The sequence below is a fragment of the Mesoplodon mirus genome (assembly GCF_964341445.2).
Source record: "Mesoplodon mirus genome assembly, chromosome: 3".
NCBI classification, from domain to species: domain Eukaryota; kingdom Metazoa; phylum Chordata; class Mammalia; order Artiodactyla; family Ziphiidae; genus Mesoplodon; species Mesoplodon mirus.
This window is the reverse complement of record NC_138978.1, coordinates 142,376,373-142,393,885: the sequence shown is the minus strand read 5'-3', so window position 1 is coordinate 142,393,885 and position 17,513 is coordinate 142,376,373. Positions and strand designations below refer to the sequence as shown.

At 50.6% G+C, this 17,513-nt stretch overlaps 1 protein-coding gene across 1 annotated transcript; it reads left to right on the top strand.

The window, feature by feature from the left end:
- Positions 1-13,290: 13,290 nt before the first annotated feature.
- Positions 13,291-15,014, top strand: LOC309801405 (NUT family member 2G-like). The gene is made up of 2 exons (XM_082616241.1): positions 13,291-13,524; positions 14,571-15,014. Exons 1-2 carry the CDS (start codon positions 13,316-13,318, stop codon positions 14,887-14,889), a joined length of 528 nt encoding a protein of 175 aa, XP_082472367.1. The 5' UTR covers positions 13,291-13,315; the 3' UTR covers positions 14,890-15,014.
- The last annotated feature ends 2,499 nt before the right edge of the window (positions 15,015-17,513 follow it).

Sequence of the window (17,513 nt, the reverse complement as noted above, 5' to 3'; positions counted from 1 at the left end):
CTTTTGTTGAACTTCCGCTTTTATGTCCAGGACAGATTGTAAGGAACATAAATGATCAGGTTCAGGCTGATCAGGAAATTTTAAGGTGAGATCTCCACTGGAGGCAAAATGTACCGACCCTTTTAAGTTAGAAAAGAGATCTCTACCGAATAGATTAACTGGGGCTATATTGCATAGCAAAAAGGCATCTTGGTTGAGATAAAAATTCTCTCTGACCTGTATTAGGTACTCCCACTATGGAAACATCCTCTTTACTCAGAGGGACCTGTTGTTCTTTGAGGGTGGGATTTAGAGTAGAAAGCACAGCTCTGGATAGGGCTAGGGGTAGGGTGTTAAAGGGTTAGGTAATTATGTTTACAGTTAGGGTTAGAGTTTAATGTAGATTTCAAAGTAAAATATGAGAGTGGGGTTTAAAGTAGAAAGCATAGCTCCAGTATCAACTAAAATTTGGCAGTTTTTCATTATATTTTCCTCTGGGCTGTTTAAGGTCATTGCTGGTAATAGTTGACCAGAGAACCTCTGGAGTTCTGCCAACTAGAGGAGAGGGTCATGGGGGGCCCTCCCTTTGAGACAGATATGAGAACATTTGTGAAGAGTTTGCATAGGACCTTTGAGGACACCTCTTTTTCCAGTGTCCTCACTGATTACAAATGAAACATCAACTTTGGGTCATCGAATTGATCATGGACCCCTAGGAGGTTGTAATGGGGGAGGCCCAGGTGTTATTTTGTGTCTCTTGCCTTAGAGCTGTTGTAACTGTAAGGCTATGAGCTTGGTGGATTTCTGTTTGTGATCTTGCTCCAGGGTCCTTTCAAAATGCTCCGCTATAGTCACGAGTTCAGTGAGGCCTAGAGCCTCCCACCCTCTTTTCTGCCCTTTTATCAATCCACTAATCTCAGAAGATAATCCATTTACAAAGAGGGCAGTTAAAGCAGGCTGAGTGGCCTTTTTATTCCTTGGAACACCAACTGCTGTAAAAAGAGAGCTGCCAAACTGGCTCTAAAGTCTTCCACAGATTCACCCCTCTTTTGTTTGTACGAGTGAATAATAGATCAATCATTATTAGGCCGATTAATAAGAGACCAAGTGTGAGCAGGGAAGATTTTAGGAATAGCTTATAAAATGTTAGTTGTTATTTTGCAAGCCTTTTTAGGTTGAGGATCTTGAATATCATCCTAGGGATTATGTCATTTTGCTTCCCACATCCATTCTGGGATTTCACCCAGTCCTACCAACATGTGTACAAGCGGATAAAGATCTAACAGTTTGGGGACATACGCCCTGACAGTGACTCTAAATTCTTCAAAAAATGTTGGGGGTTCCTCCCTAGGTTTAGAGAATTCTTTAACTACAGTTCTCAGTTCAATCTTTGACCAAGGGGTAAAGGACACCTGAGGGGGCTCACCTGCAACCTCAGGTAGTTTTACTTTAAATGGCAATTGTTAAATATTCTCTTTGGAATAGAAAAGTATTTCAGACAGAAAATGAGTAAAACAAGAGTACTCAGGTGAAAAAGGAAAGGGGGGGGACAGTAGGAGTTGAATCTGCAGTCACATCCGTCCAGTGGTCTTTTGTTTCAGGTACCTCTTGTCTCTTTAATTTTTCATTAGCTTTTTGTTCTAAGTCTCTAAACGAAGCTATTTTGGAATCTTGAAACCTTCTGTAAACTTTTACATACCAAGTAAAGCAGGCATCTCATTCTCCCTGTGCAATCTGTGAACCCTTGCTCTCTAGTGTTTTCCTTAAATGAACAATCTTGTCTAACTGGAACATGCCCCACAATGACCACTGTAATTCTAGATCAATATTAGTATAATTTTGCCACCTTTCTAAATATCTACAACCTCCAGGACCACAGTTCTTAAATATAAAAAAAGCAGGTGTGCCGGAAGCTGGCATTCTCAACTCTTTGGCGATAAAAGATCTCATTTCCTTAGCTAGCCTTTGTCAACCCAAAAGAACACACAAGAAAACTGCGCCTTAATATATCAGCAGTAACAAAGAGATGTTACTATGTCCTGGACAAAAGAAGGCCTGGTATGCACCACCACCAATTCCCAGGGATCCTTGAACTGAGGAAAAAGATCCAACCGGCAAATCCCAAGGAATGGGGACTGCAAACTGATTCCAAACAAAATGGAGAACTATAGCCGCCACCAACAGCTCCAAGCATGGAAACTGGGGGCTGATTCCAAACAGATGGGCAAGTGCAGACTACACTGTCAGCAGTGCCCAGTGTGGAATCCAGGGAACAAAATTAGGGGCTACGGTTTACCACTCAAAAATATACTGGCAATAACCAAGAGATGTCACTGTGTCCTGGGAATTTCCATCTGAAAGGCTAGGGGTTTGGCCTCAGGGAGAATCCTCTACCAGCCAAACTGACCTGCCCTGTAAAGGAAAGCCAATTAGATTGGGAGCACAAACGCAAAGACAATGGAGCTCAAACCAAGAGGAGCTTACCAACAACCTTCAGGAATGGCCAGAAAGACAGTGAACTCAAAGGAGTTGTGGGCACCACACCTGTCTCTCCTTGTCCCAAATGTTATCAGAAATTTGCTTCAGATCCCATCACTGCCACCAATATATTTACCTTTTTCTTTTTAAAAAGATAAGCATTTAATCATAAAATCATCTTGTTAGCAGTAGTAATGATAAGAGTGGATTTTAGAAAAGTGCACATACATATTTTTATACAGAACATTTCTGGAGGGATACATATTAAACTGTTAGTGGCCACCTCTGCATGCCACCAATGTATTAGAAAACAAAATTTAACTGAGTAAATTGGAAGATTTACTTTGAATTTTGAATAAATTGGCTTTATTAAACCATTCATGAATCAGGCAGCATCTCATCTGATAGAAACGGAGATACTCCAACGGGTTACACAACATGGAAGGCTTTCTGTTTTTTTGGCCATGCCACATGGCATGTGGAAAGCTTAGTTCCCCGACCAGGGATCGAACCCATGCCCCGTGCATTGGAAGCGTGGAGTCTTAGCTGCTGGACCACCAGGGAAGTCCCAGAAAGCTTGTATAGTAAGGAGGGTGGGACAAGGAAAGAAAGTCATCATCAAGGGAAAAAATGAAAGTTCACTGGAGGAAAGTAAAACTTCAGGTGACAATGGCGTCTCATTGGCTAAACTGCGGAATTTTCTATTAGCTATTTCTATTTTCTATATCTTGTTGCTGGCCAGGAAGGAAGTCTTCCCTCCTCCAGCTGGGGTAGTAAAGGGGTTGCACTTCCTCTTTGGGGTCAGTAAATGACCTCTTCCTGTGGGGGTAATTGATGATGAGGGACACGGCATGAGAGCTCCCTCTATGGGCCTTCCAGACTCCAATTCTAGTGGAGGCTTCCTTTTGTTAACATTCACAGCATGTTTTATTGGCAGGAGGAGTCACAATGAGAGAGAAAAGGCCACAAGACTCACCATAAAGAAGGCGCAGAAATGCTTGGGTGGGTCCAAGGGAGGCACAAGGTGGCTGTGGGGTCAGCCAGGTGGCTACAGTGATCACATGGTTCCCTCTGATGGGTTTGCAGCTTGATGTAGAATAGTGAATAAAAGGGTCAGTTCATCCTATCAGAGAAACATGAAACTGAGATAAGCTTCCCACTGCTAGAAGCATCTTGAGCCTTCAGAAAAGAACAGAGAACATGTCTAAAGGGTTTGGGAACATCAGAGCCATATCTCCTCAGAGTGGGACGCCCCAGGCTCTCCAGGTCTCAGTCCCCAACTCTCCCTCAGTGACAAAGCCTCCCTACCTCTGTCCTTGTAAGCTCAGTGATCCCTAGAGGTCCTGCCTATCCGTGAGGTCTTAGGTTTCCATGAGACAGGTTGGTTGAGACCTAGTGATACAGTTGACCAGCCTGATACGCAACAGTTCCCACCACCCTGGGGCAGTTGGGCTCAGGGACACATGGCTCTGGACCCCATGTGGAGGGTGTCCTTGTACGTCAGCTGTGCCACAGAAGAGCCAGTAACGCCTGTAGCTGTCCAACTGATTCTCAGGGGGTTTTCCTGGGAGAGCCCTTGGTCATCTGACCTCCTAGCCAGGAAGCCCCATGACTTTCTGATTGCTGCCTGTCACGCCAACAACACACCTGTGAAGGTTCTGCTCTGCATGGCCATCTGTCCACCAGGCCCCTCCTTCTAGGGACCCAGATGCTAGGACCACACAAATGCTGAAGGAGTGTCCACCTGACTAAGGTACAGACACCCCTGTATCCATATGCATGATTTCTACTGGGAATCAACAACATTTATGGGGATTCTCTGGCCCTAAAGAACAGACCAACCTGATAGGAGCAATGCAATGATTCACAATTACCAGGGTCAATGCACATATACAAAGGCCCATAGCCCCAGATGCCCCACTCACAATTCACATAAGTGCCCCATACATACCCACCGATGCCCAAATATTCTTGCTTCATACATACATACATCCAAACATGCATATCAGTGGTACGCTGGCAAGTGATTGATAAAAAGCTCTCCGAGAAAGGCGGGAAAGACTTCACTTATGGTATCTACATGGTATAAATATTCCCAGCATGACCAATTTCAAGCTACCCACCTGACATCACTAAACACAGAGCTGGGAAGAGATATGCACCATTGACTCTCCCAAGATACTATGAACCAGTTCCAGCACATCCCATACCTTTTCCTGTGAATATGTGCACAGACTCCACTTACACCCCAGGTAGAACCCTCAACTCCCACCACAGATATATAACCAAAAAGATACCAGATATACATATGTGTTTGTACATATACATATATATATATATATATATATATATATATATATATCCTGACACACACGTGCATTTCTACCCTCACCCTGAATAAATACACAAACAGACCACCTCTTACTACCTAAATTTTTATAGATGAAACCTTACTCACCCTGAATATTCACATTCCACTCTTACAACTATATATACACACACAACATGGGCCTGAAAACAAACATGTGCAACCAATATGCCATCCAGATGTACACACTGAGTACCTAAACACACAGGCTCACCAAGTACACAACTGTCTCATGTGCCACCCCAAAAAAGACCCATATGCAATTCCACAGCCCTAAAATACATATACTCCAGGATTCCTGCACACACACATAACCTACACAGTCTACTTGTTTCCAAACACACAAACTAAACTCTCACATCTCGCAGAATACATACCCAAAAAGCCCCAGGATCTCAAAAACACACACAGACACAAATAACCTATACTTATCAAATACAGCTGACCCTTGAACAACTTGGGGGTTAGGGCGCCAACCCTCCATGCAGTGGCTCTGCATCCATGGATCCTGTAGTAGTCCTGTAGTATTTACTGAAAAAGAAATCCACTATAAGTGGACCCGTGTGGTTCAAACCCGTGTTGTTCAAGGGTCAACTGTACATATAAGTCCACCTCACTAATACTGAGAACACACATACAAGCAACACCACTAAATTCTTCAGGCATTACAGTTTGAAATAGACACATAGAGGACTCTAATCCTCCTGATACACTCACAAATCACAAATACACACACCCACAAACTACTCATGAGTATACACCCCAAATGCTCAGACACACTCAAAACAGAAAAACACCGGCAACCTCTGCAGTCTTACTAAGATACATACACAATTCTCACACACCTATGGACACACACATGCAAATATTCCTAACCCCTGATCATATGGATCCCCTCCCAAACACTATACATTATGCTACCTCTCCAGAATACAAGCTCCCCACCACTACCCCAACATATAAACAGTATATGTGTGTGTGTATATATATATTTCTACCCTCACCCTGAATATATAGACAGACCACCTCTTACTCGTACCAAACACATGTATAAACACCCTAGCGTTCTCCAAAGAAATACACTTTGAATACTCCTAACAACTCCATACCTTATGATCAAACTTTGATAATGCATGCACCTGATGATGGACACGCACACGGATTAGAATACACAAGTAAGATACATGGAAATATCTCCAGCAAACCATTTATGAAACAACTTCCATATATCAAATTATCCCTAGCTATCAGGAGCCAGCTCACACATATGCAAGTACTAACAAATACCCGTATCACATAGTTCTAATACATATAAATGCAATTGTCCATCTTCCCTGTAGAAACATAGAACCCCACCTCTCTATCAGATACACATATACTCACTTCCCCAAATACATAAGCCTAAGAGGCTCCTACTGAAAATTACAAATGCACAGCCTCAGCAAATATTCCTCCAAGTGGCCATGCCCCTTGAATACACACACAAACTCATTTAACACACAACTCTCCACAAGTCCCAAATAGAACCACAATTACCCAGTACACTACAAATAGGCAATAATGTCACCCTATACGCCCTTTGTTCCAAATACACATACAGTACCACACTACTGGCGTATACATAACCCCACATTCCCAACCTCTCACACAGAATTAACTCTGCCATCTTGCAGAATACAGGATCATACAAACACAACATACCTACACATTCAACATCCACCAGCCCCATAAAAGAGTCACAGACTTGCCCTCTACACATCCAAATATACATAGACAGCTCCTGAAAATGCACACCCACAAACACCCCATAACCATACAACATGCCCTGAATACACAAATGATCAGCCTACATTCCCCAAATATACAAAATAAACAGACTGGACACCCAAAGTAATATACACCATTACTTTTCCTGACATTGCCCTTATGCATATGCAGATAATCCTTCCAAATCCACCATGAGCCACACACAAATCCCCAAATTCATGGGTGAAAAAAACACATGTAAACATATTCCCCAAACACCAAATTACAAACACCTAACCACCAACTCCTTGAGTATGCCTGCGTCACATCTCAACACCCTCCAAATACAACACTCACTCTTACACACTTTCACAAAAACACAGGCATGACCTCCCTTCAAACACAAATATCCACGGACAAAACCAACCCACACATTTGACTACATATCAGATTCCCACCAACCAATTAAGTATGTACAGACCCCATCTATGCTTGCAAATCAATCATGATTTGACACCAGACTACAAATACATGTTTATTACCACATTCAGCAAAGTTGCTCGCATCACTGACAAAAGAATGCAGTTTGAACATCAGTGTTGACTGATGTTTTTATGATAAGAAGGAAGACACTAGTGAAACGATGAGTGTGTTCCTTCCATCTTCACTCATTTTCCAATCACCTGAGCTACACCTTCGGAACCAGATGAGGGTTTTCAACTCGCAAGAACTTCCCTCTAGCTTTTGTACTCTTCACAACGCGCAGACTAGAACGGCACCTGTTTAATAGCTCGCACACGCTATGTACCCCCCACTGTAGGCCCCGCAATCACTGAACCCTTCATGCAGCCGGCTCCCCAGTGGTGCCAATAATCCTGGGGTAAACATCTCAAGGGAATCGAGCTCTATGGGGGCGTGAATCCACATTGTGGGGAGTCTCCTTACAGGGACAAGGGCACAAATAACCCACAGGGTGAACAACAGCGCAGAGCGGTGACACCTGAGGGGTGAAAAGTCCCCGTACCCCTTACCTCAGGATTCCTAGAATTGGCTCTAGAGGCCGCCATGACAGGCCCCTCCCCCGCCGGACAGCCACTGGGGCCCCACCCTCCGCGCTCGCGCATGCGCTCCTGTCTTCCGGAGCAAACTGCCCCAACAGACGCCGGGAGCCATTGCAGGACGGCGGTCCGCGTGCCCGAGAGCCCCGCCCCAGTGGGCGTGCGCAGGCATGCGCGGGCGTGCAGGCGCGGGGTGCGCGGGCCTCGGAGGTCTCTGCAGGAGAGGACAGAAATGCAGGGTCGGGCAAGCTGCGGAACTTCTCTGGCGACGCTCCTCGCTGGGAACCTTCGTGACGGTCTCTTCTTAAAACCAGCTCTTGTGAAATGTGCACTCGTGAGTTTTATATTGCACTCGTGAAACCCATGCACTTAGCTACAAAGAGTTCTGGAGAGCTCCGCTGTACAAGTACTTTCATGCCCTTTGGACTGCAGTTCCTTGGTTCTTGTTAATGCCTTTCAAAAAACAGTAGGTCCTTTTTCCTAGCACACCTGAAGCTTCCGTTAAAGAACAATGCTAGCAAAGCATTTCAGACCTGGGAAACACTCTTAAGATACTGGCTCCTGACTCCGTTCCTAGAGTTTTTCCAACGCATTTACTCTACTGGAATATATTTTCTCAGTGTTGACAGGTGTTTCCTTTGTACGGTTTTGGGGTTTTTTAAAAAATAATTTTGAGAAAGAGTTGACAATCTGGGCCAATTTCAACAGGTAGTATGGGAACAATTTGACTTTCCCTCCCTCCTTTTTGATAATATCTTGCAGAATTTCAGTTGACAATAAAACAACAACATCAACAACAAAACCAGTAGCGGGATCGACTCACTGCCCTGACTTTGTAAAACTTCCCGAAGAGACGTCAGTCATCAGATCCGCTTTCTGGTCAAATGCAAGATTAGAGCGTTTCTCACTCAACAGGATGCCTCTGAAGACCCCTCACCTGTAACAGCACTAAGCGCCTCCAAGTGCAGACTTGAAAACTCCACAAGACACAAACATGGTCTCTCTTCGTTTCTTTAATGTTTCGTGATTGAGTGGAAATGAACTGTCTTCTAAGTGTTGTGATGCATGTCCAGAGATGTTTTTTGTCAGTAGTCAATGCCCGCCCCCACCTTCTGTGCAGGAATAGTCAGAGATCATGATCCAAAGGACTTTTAGATACTCCCTCCTGTGACTGGTCTTCCCAATTTAGATTTGGTCTAATTTGATTATCTCTGTCTGTGGGGTGTAGGATTTTGAAGTATTACAAAAGTGATTGCAGAATTGGGACTGGCTAATTTTTGCACAGTGCAATTTTTGTATCAGTGGCCTTGAGAAGAGTCCTTCAAATACTGTATCAGAATTATGAGTGAGAATCTTGTAAATAATTGGTTGAATGACTGAACAAAGGGAGGAAACAACAAGGAAGCCTGCCTTTCTCGAGTGCCTGGGTACAATATTTTGCCTCACCATTCCTCTAGTATGAAGTTACTGGTTGCAAATCATTTAAGTTTTCCTTCATTATAAAAGCTCCAGGGCTTCCCTGGTGGCGCAGTGGTTGAGAGTCCGCCTGCCGATGCAGGGCACACGGGTTCGTGCCCCGGTCTGGGAAGATCCCACATGCCGCGGAGCGGCTGGGCCCGTGAGCCATGGCCGCTGAGCCTGCGCGTCCGGAGCCTGTGCTCCGCAACGGGAGAGGCCACAACAGTGAGAGGCCCGCGTACCGCAAAAAAAAAAAACCAAAACAAAAAACAAAAAACCTAGGTTGATGGATAAAGACGTGAAAGGAAGGGACTGTCATGTTCAACCTCGGTGCCGTGAATCAAAACAACAGTTTATAAACTGCCTAAAGAGGCACACGCCAATTGTGTTGCCACTGTGGGAGGTGGAAGGAACTTCCGGTTCTTGCCTACCTGCCAGATCCCTCGTGGAATGTCCCCCCAGCGCACGCCACCCCGACCCACGTGCCCTCTGCCCCTCCCCCACCGCAGAACGGTTCAGCCCGCATCTTCCTGTTTACTTTCAAACGTGTCCCTCGTTGACTTGGATCCCGAGCGTTTGCTGAAGCAGGTCGCTCTCTGGCTCCTGGTCTTGACTTTGCTCATTGAGGCTTCCAGGCAGCAGTAGTCCGTGCCCAAGCCTGCAGGATGGCTTCAATAGGAGGTAAGCCTATAGGCTGGGGGTGTGTTCTCAGAGACCCTGCCATCCTCACATCCTTCGGGTTCACACGTTACACTTAACTGTGGGCACATAGTTGGACTGAAGTAGAGGGAGAAGAGAGCACTGGACGCACAAAGGACATTTCACCTGGGGAGACTGGGGAGCCTGAAGAAACCTGAGACTGCCCTGGGGAGGAGGGGTCGTTGGAGGTGGATCAAGAGGAATTGCCCTGGCTATGGAGAAAGGATGGCAGCAGACAGTTTGATTCTTTCTAGAAGGGAGACAAGCCACTTTGAAACGTGTGTGTAAGGATGTGTGTGATGTCCTGGTGGTGACACAGGGAGGGTCATGAGGAAAGCCTAGAGCTGTATTGTGTTCCGGAGGCACCTGAAGCTTGCCTCACCATATCTTTCAAAGGGATTTAAACAGGAGCATACGGTATCTCAGGGGGCCGTGGGGAGAGATGGTCTTGGTGAGAAAACTATTCAATGGGGCTGTGTGTGGCCACAGCTGCAGTGAAGTGTCCTCTCCGAGAGCTAGGCAGGGGGTTACTCTAACTGCCGCAGCCCACACCTCGTCCACTCCTCCCAGCCCAGAGCTCACTCCTCAGTTCAGGTAACTGTTGCCTTGGATTCAACAGGGGATGGGCAACCGTTACGTGTAACTTCAGGCAACAGAGGGCTCAGGTTCTGAGTTGCTCTGAATTGTTCTTCCTTTTGTGGAATGGCAGTACTTCAGACCTACTTCATCTTGTCCAGTATCTCATGGTGGACCCTCAGGCTGCCTTGAGAGGAAGAGTTTGTTCCTATTTCAGGTCACTCCTTCATGGACAGGGAACAGATGTGGAGTGGGGTTGGTTCGGGTGGAATGTCTATGAAGGCTGCTTCCTCTTTTAAAGGGGGAAGGAGTGTAGCCCAGGATCAGGAAGATGATCTTCTGTGTTACTGTTAAACGTCCTATGACATCTGTTCTGGTTCGTTAGGTGCACCGTGGTGTGTACCTTGTTCTCCTGAACGGGGATGTGTTTCAGACAACTTGATCGCCATGGCATCTGGCTTATGCCTGCATCTCAGATTGTCTCTCCGTTATTGGGAGCTGGAAGGGAAAGGACCACAGGCGGTCTGTACTCCCACGACCAATGTAACATGACAATTCCCTGGCCCTTGTTTAATCCTCTGCAGCCATCACTGGCTGTGAAATGACAGAATCTAAAGGACACGCGCCTACTTCTGAGACCACCCCAAGCCCCTAGGAACAGAACTCCTGACTGATGACAGTGACAGTGACTGATGACAGTGGGCACTGGGGAGGGGGTGGCAGGACCTGGCCCATGTTACGTATCTGCTGTGGGTTGTTCTGAGATGCAGGTGCTTTCTGGGCCAGTGTCATGGGTTTGTATCAGGATTCCATTAGAGAGATTTTCCAGCATTTTGTTTTGTTTTGTGAGGCTAGGAAAGAAAGAGGGGGTTTATACTGAGCATCAGGAAAAGGAGGACTGAGGAGGAGGTGGGGCCCTAATATTTTACACAGTGCCTGTCCACAAAGGGCCTTTGGGGGCCTAGAACTTACCTTGCAGAAGGCCCCTACCTGCTAGTACGCCGGCTGAGGGGCATTTCTCACAGAGCGGATGTCCACACAGCTCCAGGTCTTGGGAGACAGCCTGTGAGGCTTAGGTGCCAGGGTGTGCCTTAGGGAGGCTCTCCAAGTGAGTGCTTGCTGAGGCAATTTCTTCTCGGCAGGCAGGGGTCAGGGAGCTTGGTGGATGGGCGTGGGGTCACCAGTGGAATAATTCTCAACTGGAGGTCAGGGCATGAAAATCACTTGAAGACATTTGCCCGCTGCAGTTTCCCCTGTCCAAGTGTCTCTCATCTGTGATTTACACTCTGAGGCCGCAGAAAGCCTCAGTCCCACTTGCCCATTCTCCTCCTCCATTCACTCCTTTCCTTTGCCTCAACAGCATCTGCAGTGCTGGGAACGGATGTCACCATGAACCCCGGTGCCTCCTTGTCTACTTTCATGGCAGTGTCCTTTCCTCCACCCATTCCTGGCGCCCAGCACCGGCCACCCTGGGAGCAGCACCTGCCACCTCTCATCGCCCCCGCATTCCCTCCTGGCAGCAGCCTGCTGCTGCCAGCTTTCCCCAGGATGCCTTTGGTGGCTAACGGTGGCTGTGGCCCCAGTGCCCCTGGGGCTTGCAACTTCACTGTACAAGTCAGGTCACAAGGGAGGCCAGTGCAGGCCCCCCAGACTCAGACCTTTATCGTTCCTCAGGGCCCCCTCAACTTGAGCGCTCCAGGGGCCCTCAGAGTGAGTGCTGCATGTCCTGCACCCATATTCTTAGCCACCCCTGCGATGGAGACCATTGTGACTGCTCCAGCTGTTGGAGTTACTCAGGCTGGCAGGGGAGGCTGGATCCCAGGCTTTCCTCCTCAAGCTCCACCACCAGCTGCCCAGATGGCCCCTAACATTCGCCCAGTGAACTCTGGGCCATGGCCACATGGCACTTCCAGGGAGGGCAGCCTGGACACCAACCAGCCCTACGCCTCGCAGGATGACTGCTCTAACCACCAGAGCGTGTACAGTAACTTCCGACGGTGGCAGCGCCTCAAGCCACTGGCCCGGAGACACCTTCCCCAGAGTCCTGATGCAGAAGCTCTTTCCTGCTTTCTTATGTGAGTGAACGCTCAGGGGGTCGTGAGCTTATCGGAGCTCTTAGATAAAGAGGAACTGGGGATGGGCTCGCAGGTTAGGTTTCTAGGGATCCTGGAAGCAAGGTGTGAGGGCGATGTCCATGCCATGGGAAGGCACATTGTCGGCCATACGGGCGAGCCTGCCAGTCCCTGACATCATGACTGAAATGTGCCTTATCTCGACTGACCCCACCCCCCTGTGAGTCTAGCCAGCTTGTTCTTCCATGATTCTCAATGTAATATGGCCTGAAGACTTGCAGTCAGAGAGGGTCGTGGTGTAAGTTGGGGAGCCAAGGAGTGGATGCCACACTCTCCTGTGCTGCCGTCTCCTTTCATACAGCACTTGAGTGTACATGGCCGGGGGAGGTCACTTCGGAGGAGGGGGAGGGGGCGGGGCCCAGGAGTGTGCTTAACGCACGCCTGGACTTCATTGATGTGGAGAATTCCACTAGGAACTGGGTGATGGTAGAGCTCTCCTAAGGGCGTGGGCTCTCTCCCGCTAGAGTTGTGAGCCTGGCAGGCATTTCCATCCTAAACCTGCGGTCCCTCGTAAAAAGGGGACAATCACACTTCACTCAGAGGACCGTGCAGAAGACTCCTTGGGCTAATCTATGAAGTGTGAGCAGATTGCCTGGCACATGCCACGCCTCACTGATGATAGTGACTTTTATTATGAAGAGGCAGCCTTGAAGAGGAAAAGAGCTCCCCAAGGCACAGTGTCCTAGCTCTAGCCTGGGAGTGGATGGTCATCCTCGAGTGAGTGTGAGGCGGTGACGGCAGTAGCCGGGAAGGCTTGTCTCTGCCACATCCCAGACACCTGCTTCTCACCCTCCTGTGGCTCAGTCATGCTGTGTTGAGTGATGTGTGGTCCACATTGGCGGGTGGGGTCAGGCAGGTGGGGGCTGGGCTGGGCACGGAGACTGACCCCGAGTGCTTACAGCCCAGCGCTTCGATCCCTGGCCCGCCTGAAGCCGACCATGAAGCTGGAGGAGGGACTGTGCAGGGCCGTGCAGGAATGGCAGCACATTAGCAACTCTGACCGGATGATCTACTACGAGATGGCGCAAAAGTGAGTCAGCGTCCTGGGCCCAGGGGCTGCGTGGAGGGTGAGGCGAGTGGGTGAGGACAGGGTCTGGCCGTGGGGGTGCTCATCAGAGAGGACAAAGGAGAAGGGCTGTCGCTTGGAACAGGGACCCCACAGCCCAGAGGCCCTACAGTCCTCCAGAAACCCCTCCCTCACCTTGAGAGTTTGGGTCTTCTGTCCTTCCTCCACCAGGAGCTCTGCCCTCCCCTGAGTTTGACCTACCCTTGCCCTGACATGAAGGTCTCAGGACGGGGCAGGGTGAAGCTGTGAGTCCAGTAGGGGTCCAACTCCGGCCATATGGGCTGGGCCGGGGAAAGAGCTCCACCCGCCAGCCTGCTGCTTCCTTAATGGTGGCTGACGGCGGCCACTGACATAGATTTGGGACCCCCTCTCCTCATGAAAAGTGGCCTGAGTGGGTACCCTGGCATCCCTGAAGGGGCTGGGGAAGCCAGCTGTCGTCAGCCCAAAGGTCTCTGGCCCTTCCAGTGTTTGCTCCACGGTAATCCCCTTGGTTTAAGAAACAAAACCAAACAAACAAGCGCCTCTCAGAGGAAAGGAAGGCCTGTCCTCTAAGCTCAGCATCCACATCGTCCAGCTTGTCCTGAGCCCTGTCTACAGGTCTTTGTTCCAGGACTCTCAGTCCCAACCCAGGGTCCTGGATTCGGGCAAGGACCCCTGTGGGGAACACATGCCTGTTCCAGACTCTGGCTGTCAGCCCTTCATGTGGTTCTGGATGGGGACGGGGGGGCATGAGGAGGGTACCCCCTGGGTCAGCCATGTGTCCCGTTGACCTGGTTCAGTGCAGCGACCTGGGTCTATGCTGTTGAATGCTCTCCAGTGCTGGTGAGGCAGGAAGGGTCCCAGATCTTGTATCAGTTCCAGGAGCAGCTCTCTGCTGTGGACAGCACCTCGCAGGGCCTTGACAGCGCCAAGGCACATCCTCTCCCAATCCCTCATTCTTGGCTGTCTTTGTTGGGCTCCAGAACCCAGGCCATTTTCTCAGGGTGGCCTGTGCCTCCGTCACCCCCCAGGTTCATGCAATTTGAGGCAGAGGAGGAGATGCAGATTCAGCAGTTGCAGTGGATGCAGTGCGCGCAGGGCCTGCCTCCTCCAGCCCCACCGAAGCTGGATCCTCGGGGGCCCCCAGCCCCAAAAGTGGGCCTTCAGCCAGCCACCCAGGTTCCCACTGGAGTTGAACGCACAGGTAACAGGGGCCTAGGGTTGGCCACTGTTCCCATGTGGATCATTTTCCTTCAAGACAGGGGCACTGGTCTTTCAAGCAAAACAGCCACCGAGGCGGGGGGTGCGGGGGTGGGGTCTCAGATGCCCTTTGTCACTACGGGGTATTGACTTGGTCAATTTTGTAACTTCTCTCACACCTCCCTGTCAAAGGACTGCACACCAAGTCTGCCTAAGAAGTGGGCTTGATGGGGACACCCCTGGAAAATTGGAGGTTCCCCACTTCCTTACATGTGACTCTCTTAGATGCCCCCTTACCTCCCCCCTCCAACTGTGCATGAGGTTTCAGGTGGCCCTGAACCCCCACACCCACATCAATGTCCCCCAACAATGCCCTCACCAGCGTGCGCTCGGTGGTCAGGAGGTGGACCGGGAGCCCCTCACCTTCCTTCCCTTCCTCCTGCTCTGCCTCAGCCTGTGCTCCCAGGATGTCCGGCCCCAGCGCCCAGCCCTCCCACCCGAAGCCACACAGGTCCCAGCGACCCCCGGAGCCCAAGGCACCCGAGGAGATTCCACCTGAGGCTGTGAGGGAGTATATGGACATCATGGAGGCGCTGGTGGGGCCCGTCCACTCAGCCACAGGCGACTCAGATGGAGAATGGGGAGAGGACGGAAATGAGCTGCAGCAGGAAGAGGACGGCACCTACTCGGACCCGGATCTCTTAAGCTACATTGACAAGCTGTGTTCCCAGGAGGACTTTGTCACCAAAGTAGGCTAGGCCTGGAGACTGGGGTCTACAAGATGCCAGGGCATGGAACGCTCAGCACCCAAGATCTGGGTTCTGCTCAGGCCGTTGGGACTTAAGCTCAGCTCCTTGTTCCTGAGCCTGGTGTTAGGGGAGGTTTACGCAGATGTTTGTGTGTATATGTTTGTGTCTATCTGTGTGTATGCCTTTGTGTCTGTGTTTGTGCCTCTGTATATGTGCTCTTTTGTGTGTGACTGTGTATGTGCATGTTTGCGTGTGTGTGTGTGTGTGTGTGCTGACCATCCCTGCCTTGTGGAGGAGAGTGGGGTGGGTCTCTGCTTTTCACTTTCCCTCCTGGTCTTCTTGCCTCACAGGCCACTCCTGGCCAAGGATGCTCACAGCCTCTTCTTTCTGTTCTAGGTGGAGGCAGTCATTCACCCTGGATTCCTGGCATATTTGCTTTCCCCAGACCCACAGCTGGATCTCTTGGCCCTAGAGAAGGAGCTGGAGCAGGAGGAAGGGCTCACTCCCGAAGAAGTGAGTCAGGGGAGGGAGAGGGACACTCAGGGAGCCAGGGGACCCCACGGGAGGGGGACCCCAGGTGATCCAGGGGACAGGGGAACCCAGATGACCCAGGGGAGCCAGAGGAGGGAGGGATCCCCGGTAGAACAGGGGACACAAGGGACACCCAGGAAGACCAGGGCACGGAGGGACCCCAGTGAACAGGGGAGAGGTAGGGCCCCAGAACAGGAGGGCCACATAGCACTGTCCATCCCTCCCCTGCTTGGGACGCCTGGCATGGGGAAGGGCCCGTTCTGGGGTGGGTGCAGTGCAGGGTGAAAGGAAGGAGAGGATGGGGATCCGGGAGGGGTGGGAAAGACACAAAGCTGGGAATAAGGTGCAGGAGGATGGCAGGACTGCCACAGTGTCTGTATTTGGATTCGAGTCCTGGGGTCGCCCGTCCCCTCCTGCCCCCCAGGGCCATTGTCCCACTGCCCAGTGCCCCTCCTCTCACACGTGTGTGTGGAGTCGTCACTGTCCTCCTCCCTCCTACCAGCTGGTGCAGAAACGACTCCTGGCCTTGAAAGAGGACGACGGTGTGCGGGCAGCCCCGAGTCACAGTGCACCCGGAATGCGCTCAAGTCCTTCCGAGTCTGACGCCGGCCAAGGTGCCCACAGGCACGACCAAGACCCCCATCTAGGGGTCAGTGATGAAGCCTGCCCACCAGAGATTGATTCTGAGGCTCTTCATAGGCTCATCCAAACAGACACTGACCTGTGTAGGCCCAAAGTCTTTGTTCCCTGTCGAGGACATCAGGAGGTCTCTCTATTCCGGGCCGGACGGCCCTCCCCTCCCCAGGATCAAAGGCACACTGGCCCTCTACTGGGACCCAGGGATGCATCTCTTCTCAGAGAGGCCTCTCCTGTTCGGGAGGCCCGAGGGCCCAGGGACGGGTCCAGTGAGGACGAGGAGGAGCTCTCCAGCCTGGCCTTCCTCTCTGGCTCTCTGCAGAGCCTGCTGCCTTTCTGGCTGTCCCAGAGTCCTGTGCGTGCCTCAGGCCTGGCCTCCCCTGGAGGTTGGGGGGCCCAGAGTGCTCCTTAGGCCCCCTCCTCTCAGAGAAGAGGCCTCAGCCCAGCTCCACCAGCCGCTCCCAAGTCCAGGAAGTGGGCTCTGTGTGGACGCCCAGCCGCTGCTGAGAAGCTGCCCATCCCCGGGGCTGGCCTCGGCGTCTCTGGGAGGCCAGCCTTGGCTCTGGGGCTGGCTCGCCCCTCACAGCCCAGAAAGAGAAAACGTGACCCGTTTGTCACAGAGAAGCGTGGGTGGAGGAAGAAGCAGCACTGCAGCCAGTAGGGAACAGCTGGGCCAGCCCTCCAGGGGAGCCTAGGGCTCCTCCTCCTCCCACTGCTGATCCTGGATGATGTGGGGGGAAGGGAGGGTGGGCAGGACCACCAGGGTGGGGAGGGGGAGCGGGATTGTGGGGGGTTAGGGAGGTGGGGGAGGTGGGTGTGGCCAGGTGTGGATGGGAGGAGGACCTTTGGAGTGATGTA